A 9,985-nucleotide genomic window follows, 5' to 3' on the forward strand; every position below is an offset into this window, starting at 1 on the left:
TGAGTCATACAGAAGGCTGGAGCTTGGAGGTGTTCTACTAATCAGAAGCGAAGCAGAGACACAGGTAGACAGGCTGTTGGGATAGGACTTTGGGAGGGGAGTAGTGTGTATATATATATATATATATATATATATATATATATATATATATATATATATATAAAAATAAATATATATATACAGTGGGGAGAACAAGTATTTGATACACTGCCGATTTTGCAGGTTATCCTACTTACAAAGCATGTAGAAGTCTGTAATTTTTATCACAGGTACACTTCAACTGTGAGAGACGGAATCTAAAACAAAAATCCAAAAATCACATTGTATGATTTTTAAGTAATTAATTTGCATTTTATTGCATGACATAAGTATTTGATACATCAGAAAAGCAGAACTTAATATTTGGTACAGAAACCTTTGCAATTACAGAGATCATACGTTTCCTGTAGTTCTTGACCAGGTTTGCACACACTGCAGCAGGGATTTTGGCCCACTCCGCCATACTGACCTTCTCCAGATCCTTCAGGTGTCGGGGCTGTCGCTGGGCAATACGGACTTTCAGCTCCCTCCAAAGATTTTCAATTGGGTTCAGGTCTGGAGACTGGCCACTCCAGGACCTTGAGATGCTTCTTACGGAGCCACTGCCTTACATTGCCCTGGCTGTGTGTTTCGGGTCATTGTCATGCAGGAAGACCCAGCCACAACCCATCTTCAATGCTCTTACTGAGGGAAGGAGATTGTTGGACAAGATCTCACGATACATGGCCCAAAGAAGGATGTTTCTACCTCCATGCTTCATGGTTGGGATGGTGTTCTTGGGGTTGTACTCATCCTTCTTCTTCCTCCAAACACGGCGAGTGGAGTTTAGACCAAACGGCTCTATTTTTGTCTCATCAGACCACATGACCTCCTCCCATTCCTCCTCTGGATCATCCAGATGGTCATTGGCAAACTTCAGACGGGCCTGAACATGCGCTGGCTTGAGCAGGGGGACCGTGCGTGCGCTGCAGGATTTTAATCCATGACGGCGTAGTGTGTTACTAATGGTTTTCTTTGAGACTGTGGTCCCAGCTCTCTTCAGGTCATTGACCAGGTCCTTCCGTGTAGTTCTGGGCTGATCCCTCACCTTCCTCATGATCATTGATGCCCCACGGGGTGAGATCTTGCATGGAGCCCCAGACCGAGGGTGATTGACCGTCATCTTGACCTTCTTCCATTTTCTAATAATTGCGCCAACAGTTGTTGCCTTCTCACTAAGCTGCTTGCCTATTGTCCTGTAGCCCATCCCAGCCTTGTGCATGTCCACAATTTTATCCCTGATGTCCTTACACAGCAGTGTGGACAGGTGTATTTTATACAGGTAACAAGTTCAAACAGGTGCAGTTAATACAGGTAATGAGTGGAGAACAGGAGGGCTTCTTAAAGAAAAACTAACAGGTCTGTGAGAGACGGAATTCTTACTGGTTGGTAGGTGATCAAATACTTATGTCATGCAATAAAATGCAAATTAATTACTTAAAAACCATACAATGTGATTTTCTGGATTTTTGTTTTAGATTTCGTCTCTCACAGTTGAAGTGTACCTATGATAAAAATTACAGACCTCCACATGATTTGTAAGTAGGAAAACCTGCAAAATCGGCTGTGTATCAAATACTTGTTCTCCCCACTGCACACACACACACACACACACACACACACACACACACACACACACACACACACACACACACACACACACACACACACACAGTTGCTGAGAGCTCAGCTGTGTGACAGTCCATCCATCACAGTTACACAGCACATCACCATCCTCCCCTGATGTGTACTGGATCTGTCTGCATGATGGAGCAGCCTCGACTGCACCAACAAACAGGACAGGAGAAACAGGGACAAAAAGTCAATAAAACTTCATTTGGTCCTATTAATAACTCGTAACAGATGGAATTCTAGCCGATACCCTTCACGAGTAACTTTGGTGAGAAGTTATGACAAGGAACAAACAAGCACTGTGATTTTGGCTTTTCTGATGTGCAGGTTGTGTTGTGGTGGTTTCTACTGGCGATACAGTATGTGACTGTCAATCGAGAGAATGACTGACTCAAGTTGCTTTGTCAATAATTGACAACTGATTTTCAAATGGGTATCGTACTCATACTGTAGAAGAACATCAAATGTACATGGACATCTCCAAACTTCACATTCCATGGAGTCCTTGAGCTGCAGTGAACACTATAATTGGCCAATAAGATTCATTTCATGCCTGTCATGGTTAGTGTTCACAATTGCATCCGATACATTTTTTTTTTTAAATTAACAACAAGGCCTATTCTATCTGGTGTGCATTATAATGGCAACCACTGTAAATAATCGAGCCTAATGTATAGTCCAGGCCTTTCTATGACTGAAACGATATCATTGATATCACTATACCTAGTCAGTTGCACAACTGAATGCATTCAACCAAAATGTGTCTTCCGCATTTAACCCAACCCCTCTGAATCAGAGAGGTGGGGAAGGCTGCCTTAATCAACGTCCACGTCATCGGCGCCCAAGGAGCAGTGGTTGTTGGAGTTTAACTGCCTTGCTCATGGGCATAACAGTAGATTTTTTTCACCTTGCATGCTCAGGGATTCGAACGAGTGACTTTTTGGTTGCTGGCCCAATGCTCTTAACCGCTAGGCTACCTGCCGCCCCATTCCACAGATGAGTTCTTAGGGTAAGCCTCCTCTGTTTACACTGACTGCTTCTGATTGTGTTTTAACATGGCACCGCATATCCTGTTGGGCATTTTCTGTTCTAATCCTGTTTGTTTGGGTCCAGAGAATACAGATTTGTACCGGGTCTTAGACTAGCTCTCAACTGCAGCAGGGTAGAATGGAAAACTGGTAAAGTAGAAAATCACATTAAGTCCCTCTCCTCCCAAGAAATACTTACATTTACCTCACAGGCTTTTTCTGAAATTACAGTGGAAAAGACCTTGAAAGAAATATTAATTTCAACTCTTGCAGACTGAATGATGGGTGAAACATGACTCCTTGCTGGGAGATTGTGAAGCACTGAAATTGATAGGATGTAGAAAACAGTTCATATTCACATAGCTTATTCACAAGGTAACTATAGGGATATAAAGTAGCCTAGTTAACGTACCAGGCATGTAGAGGAACTTGCAATTAAAATACCCATACCAAGCTCATAACAACTGGCATGCAATGCACTACTTTCAACATTGGATTAAAGCCAAAAGCAATATTATAAACTGGGTGGTTCGAGCCCTGAATTGTGATTGGCTGAAAGCCGTGGTACTGTATATCAGATCGTATACCATGGGTATGACAAAATATTTATTTCTACTGTACTAATTACGTTTGTAACAAGTTTATAATAGCAATAAGACCCAACAACTCCACATGTCATGTGCATAAGAACAGTCCTTAGCTGTGGTATATTGGCCATATACCACACCCCCTCGGGCCTTATTACTTAATTATGCCCTAATACCGACTGATCATCATATGCAATGCATTCGGAAAGTATTCAGGTGACACAACAATAAAATACACATTTACAATAGGCCTATATCTAAAAATACATACATCCAAATAATATACAGTGCATTCGGAAAGTATTCAGACCCCTTTACTTTTCCCTCATTTTGTTAATAAGTTACAGCCTTATTCTAAAACGTATTAAATATTGTATTTCCCCTCATCAATCTAAACACAATACCCCATAATGACAAAGCAAAAACAGGTTTTTAGAAATGTTTGCAAGTTTACAAAAAACAAAACTGGAAATATCACATTTACATAATAAGTATTCAGACCCTTTACTCAGTACTTTGTTGAAGCACCTTTGGCAGCGATTACTACAGCCTCAAGTCATCTTGGATATGACGCTACAAGCTTGGCACACCTGTATTTGTGGAGATTCTCCCATTCTTCTCTGCAAATCATCTAAAGCTCTGTCAGTCTGGATAGGGAGTGTCGCTGCACAGCTATTTTCAGAGATGTTCGATTGGGTTCAGGTCCAGGCTCTGACTGGGCCACTCAAGGACATTCAGAGACTTGTCCCTAAGCCCCCCCTCATTGTGTTGGCTGTGTGCTTAGGGTTGTTGTCCTGTTGGAAGGTAAAACCTTCTCCCCAGTGTGAGGTCCTGAGTGCTCAGGTTTTCATCAAGGATCTCTCTGTACTTTGCTCCGTTCATCTATGCCTCGATCCTGACTAGTATCCCAGTCCCTTCCACTGAAAAACATCCCCACAGCATGATGCTGCCACCACCATGCTTCACCGTAGGGATGGTGCCAGGATTCCTCCAGATGTGACGCTTGGCATTCAGGCCCAAGAGTTAAATCTTGGTTTCATCAGAAAATCTTGTTTCTCATGCTCTGAGAGTCTTTAGGTGCCTTTTTGCAAACTCCAAGCATGCTGTCATGTGCCTTTTACTGAGGAGTGGCTTCTGTCTGTCCACTCTACCATAAAGGCCTGATTGCTGGAGTGCTGCAGAGATGATTGTCCTTCTGGAAGGTTCTCCCATCTCCACAGAGGAACTCTGGAGGTTTATCAGAGTGACCACTGGGTTCTCGTTAACCTCCCTAACAAACGCCCTTCTCCCCCTGTTGCTCAGTTTAGCCGGGTGGCCAGCTCTAGGAAGAGTCTTGGTATTTACAAACTTTTTCCATTTAAGAATGATGGAGGCCATAGTGGGGACCTTTAAGGTATCTTGGGGACCTTTAATGCTACAGACATTTTTTGGTACCCTTCCTCAGATCTGTGTCTCGAAACAATCCTGTCTCGGCGCTCTACGGACAATTCCTTTGTTCTCATGGCTTGGTTTTTGCTCTGACATGCACTGTCAACTGTGGGACCTTATATAGACAGGTGTGTGCCTTTCCAAATCATGTCCAACCAATTGAATTTACCACAGGTGTACTCCAATCAAGTTGGATCTCAAGGATAATCAATGGAAACACGATGCACCTGACATCAATTTCGAGTCTCATAGCAAAGGGTCTGAATACTTCTGTAAATAAGGTATTTCTGATTTTATTTTTAATACATTTGCACACAAAAAACAGTTTTTTCTTTGTCATTATAGGGTATTGTGTGTCGATTGATGAAGATTTTTTATTTTATTTCATACATTTTAGAATAAGACTGTAACGTAACAAAATGTGGAAAAAGTCAAGCGGTCTGAATACTTTCCGAATGCACTGTATAATAGCCTCCCATTCTGGCAATGCCTCTGTAAATTCTAGCAACATATTGTTCCAAATATGCCGTAGTAAATGCTTTGGTGAGTCAGGTTGCAGTTATTTACAGTCCTTGGCCAAAAATAGTGTTGTCTCCTTTTCCAGGGAGGGAATTAACATAATCTAGGTGTTGTGTAGTGTCCATAAATTACATTAAAAAAGAGAGGCATAATACTTTTCTCAAAAACAAGATGAAGCCAGAGTTTATATTCATATTCCATTTCATGTTTCCTAAAATGTACTAACCGATACAAGATTTTTTCCCACTAGGACCAATACACTTTTCACCTCAATGAGGTGAATAAGGACCACATTTCTTTCCATTGAAGTTGAATATTAACAGGCACAATTAGGCTAGATATGATTGATGCAATGTGTCGGGACGAGACTGTGGAAGGCATCAGTGTGAGAGCAAGATGTATGTCTTCATCTTAACAGCAGACCTTGGTTCAAACACATCATGCTGTGTGCTTAGGAACACATGGTTCTAGTATGGAAAAATTGGTTGAATTAGGGGGTAAATGTGAAGTAATGTGTAGCCTGTATAAGTACCACACATCACAGATAGAGCCTAGATCTTAGTATATGCTTTCACTGCCACCTACTGTTTTATGTTCTATCATTAAATGATGTTCAAAACCTTCTGTTGGCCAATATGCCACTCTACAGGCCACTAGGCCACACTGCATCATCAGATACTGTATGATCCGATTGCTACCCATGACCACAGGCTGAATGACAGAGCTGGTGACTTGACTCTTTCCAACCTACAGACGGACGCCCTCTCTGAGCAAATACAAACTGTTGTTACAACCGTTCAAAGAGTGGACATTCATTCATGTAAGCCAGGCCTCTCCAACCCTGTTCCCGGAAGGCTCCTGTCCTGTAGGTTTTCCCTCCAACCCGAATCTAGCGCACCGCATTCTAATAATTAGCTAGTTGGGAAGATGAATCAGGTTATATCTAAGCTGTATCTCTATAAAACATCAGCGTCAGAGATTGAATATAAATAATACCCCATGTTTCTAACGTTCACCAGGACAAAAACACACAATAATCTTTTCTTCTTCTTCGATATTTCAATAGTAAACTTCAACTGAAACTTGGATATGAACAAGAAGACCATGATACTACCTTCAGGAGGTTCTTCACGTAGATAAGGTGGAATTTCCTCGTTGTCGGAGTTGTCTACTGGTGTTGAACTGCTACTGCCTTCCTCCACCACCTCATTTTCATCGCTCGGGACCTATGGGACAAGACAAGACCGTGTGAGAATTGCATCCACATAGGCATTACTGAATACAGAACATTATATCAGACTGTTATATATCATATAGTCGTATTTACCAGTTCAGATGAGTACATCATTCATACAACATAAACAATAGTATGCAGTATGTCTACGGTGATAGTACAGGGGATGAACTAAATAAATGTAGTATAAGAAAGTAATATATATATATATATTATTATTTTTTAAAATTTAATATCAAGACTTTAATGTTTGATATAAGAATATAAAACAATATAAAATAATAGAATAAAGAATGATGAGGTGGCTCTAGGCAACAAAATAATCATATTACACTGACACACATCATTGGCCAGACAATAGAGGCAGCTGGAATACTCTGACAGCATCATGTCAAAGTGGCTACTGTGTAATCGTGTTCCTGTAACCAACATGAACACAAAGTAACCAGCAACATGTTCTGCAGCAGTGGAGTCACTACACACGTAGCAAACGGGTTCTTGTTTATCACTGAAAGAGCATCACTACTAAGCTACTGTAGTAGGCTATGCAGGGGGAGGGACTCGAGTGATGTCGTAGCTACACGATGTGCATTTTCTTCTGTGCAGGACGCCAACATTTGAACAATTATGTGATACGTCTGCAATACAATGGCAATAAAAACAATGTTTTATTGGTCGTTAATGCGAACAGCACAGATTTCCACACAAAACCATTAACGTTAGCTTACGATTTCAACAAAAACAAAATCATCCCCTACTCACCTTCATCTTCCGCTAGCTAGAACCAGAAGACTGATCTCTTTCCGAATATTGGCAATTCCACCACACAAGTAAAATGAGCTAATAAATGTGACGCAAAAAAACACAAAAGGTGTTAAAATAAAAAATACCCATATAATAGGGACCAGAGATTAGTATTGCAAAATGTTGCAGTGTTTTGCTGTCAAAATAATAACCGGAAGTGACGTGTGGGATGTTTACGGAATTCTTCTTCTTTAACTTGTAATGATAATTTTCAGTCGCAAGGGGGTAGCATCGAGTCAAATAATTCAACGAGCAGCATAATGGTCCATTATTTATTAAAATCAAAGTTTACCTGTCGCGTACACAGTTTAGCAAATGTTATCACGGCGAAATGCTTATCTTACTACCTTCTAACAGTGCAGTAAAATGTCAAGCAAGTGCACAAATAATCCACAACTACAAACACGAAGTCAAGAAATGTTAGAACGAATCCAATTAACAATCCCAAGTAACTGTGTATCAGTAATACAAATACAGTATATGCATACATACACTGAAAATATATACTAAGAATTATATATAAAGTAGTATATATATATATATATATTAGAATGAGCTATGTCAAGAATCCAGTATATAAATACACAGTTTGTATAAACAGTGTATCAATCAAACATGCAATGTACAGTAGAAGATATATTAAAAAGTCCACGTCTTCGGATATAAACACACAGTGTGAAGAACAGTATTAAAGAAACAGGAATTGTCCAGTGTGAATGTCTCTATATACATGGGACAGCAGCATTGGCTGTGTGTGGGTGTGAGTGTGTGTCTTCATATGTTGCGAGTATGGGCACATCTGTGTGTGTCAGTGTACAGAAGCAGTCAAAAGTTTGAAAACACCTACTCAAGGTTTTCTTTATTTGGACTATTTTCTACATTGTAGAATAATAGTGAAGACATTTTAACCTCAAAATAACACATGAAATCATGCAGTAACCAAAAAGGTGTTAAACAAATCAAAATATATTTTATATTTGAGATTCTTCAAAGTAGCCATCCTTCGCCTTGATGACAGCTTTGCACACTCTTGGTATTCTCTCAACCAGCTTCCTCAGGTAGTCACCTGGAATGCATTTCAGTTAACAGGTGTGCCTTGTTAAAAGTTCATTTGTGGAATTTCTTTCCTTCTTAATGCATTTGAGTCAATCAGGTGTGTGGTGACAAGGTAGGGGTGGTATACAGAAGATATCCCTATTTGGCACATGCCCATTCATCAGATGGACACACTTCCTCTTCCAGACCACCACATGCATGTGTGTTTGAGCACACACACACACACACCTCGCCTCCCTTCTTGGCTTCCATGGCAACCCCCAAAGGAACCTTTCCCCAATAGAATAGAATATAATATTTCCCCCACGGGAACCACACCTGTTGGCATTCTTACAAACAATCGCAACATTGTTTCAATAATATATATAACATTTTTCACAGCTCTGGTATATAAACCTTTTTTGATGCCTTGCTCACAATTTATTCTGTGGCAGCACAATGACCAAACTATATACTGTACTGTATGTGAGGCTCTTGATCATATCTTTGATCGTGACTCTGGTGAGGAGGAGAGAGGCCAAGAAACTGACAGTTAAGATGCATTAGACGAGGAAGTGTCAGAAGTTGAAGACAACACAGAATATGATCCAGACCAATAGACAACCGATGTGGAACGATCCAGTGATGAGGAAGAGGGCCCTGCTGAGGTTGTTGTTACATTCCAGTCAAACAATGGGAATTTGTCCTGGCCTTCATCCTTCATCTTTGCTGAAGAAAGTCACCAGGGACGGGTGGCTCACGTCAAATTCGTCATTGGAACCCCTCGATATGATTGGTCATATAAAAACCTTGGGACCCAAATGCATAATGAGTGCTCTAAATCCCCCTTGTGGTGGTCTGTGTCAATGAAGCCGTGACGCTGCGGTGTTAGCTCACAACATTTAAAGGAGGAACCACTGTATATCATTTAGGTGACTAGAAAAGGGAAAGGAATAGAATGAGGGGCCCGGCAGACTGTTTAGTTGATCAGGTGCAAAATAGGTGGTATTTATTTACAATGCAGGTGATATAGAAGACTGGATCCAGACAAGTGATGAGGAAGGCCAAATCCATCATGTCTGACTGTGCCGACTCCCTACCAGGGCACTCCAAACCTGTTCCTGGTGAATACAGTGAAGATGAGGAAGTTGGCTAATCTGTCCTAATGACCAGGGGATGATCATGATGATGTTGATGATGATGGTGATGATGACATGACATGTTTTTTTGATGATGGTGATGATGACATGTTTTTTTTGGTCAGCATATTCTTGATGACAATGTTGATGGGATGATTTTAGAATGTGCAAAGAGCACGTACTTTGTAGGCCTATTATTGTTTTTTTGTGCTGCTGTAAATGCTAATGTTGATTATTAGTATTGTTTACATCTATATTGATGCCTGTCAGCCCATGACTGATGAACTGGGTGATTTGTATTCAGTATCATTGTGTTGTTGTCATTGTCTATCATTGTGATCCATATGGATTTGATATGTTTTCATGTAGTAAGTAAGTACAGCATCATGTGATATAAGTCATTCATGTATATGTTATAAATGACCATAGGGGTCTGGCTTTAAATTAAGTACAGCGTCATGCTATCTAGAGACTTTATGGATGTGTTATGAATGACCAAAG

The 9,985-nt window shown here is 40.5% G+C and overlaps 1 protein-coding gene across 1 annotated transcript in view; it reads right to left on the minus strand.

Moving 5' to 3' along the window:
* Positions 1-7,486, minus strand: part of zgc:101566 (Transmembrane protein 263-B-like) — a 51,862-nt gene extending 44,376 nt beyond the window's left edge. Inside the window, exons 1-2 of the mRNA XM_024424116.2 lie at positions 7,269-7,486; positions 6,387-6,498 (exon numbers count right to left, since the gene is read on the minus strand). Coding sequence (XP_024279884.2) covers positions 6,387-6,498; positions 7,269-7,274 — 118 coding nt within the window. The 5' untranslated portion in view covers positions 7,275-7,486. The remainder of the gene's footprint in view (positions 1-6,386; positions 6,499-7,268) is intronic.
* Between the last annotated feature and the right edge of the window lie 2,499 nt (positions 7,487-9,985).

The sequence above is a fragment of the Oncorhynchus tshawytscha genome, linkage group LG06 (genome assembly GCF_018296145.1).
Source record: "Oncorhynchus tshawytscha isolate Ot180627B linkage group LG06, Otsh_v2.0, whole genome shotgun sequence".
Classification (NCBI taxonomy): Eukaryota; Metazoa; Chordata; class Actinopteri; order Salmoniformes; family Salmonidae; genus Oncorhynchus; species Oncorhynchus tshawytscha.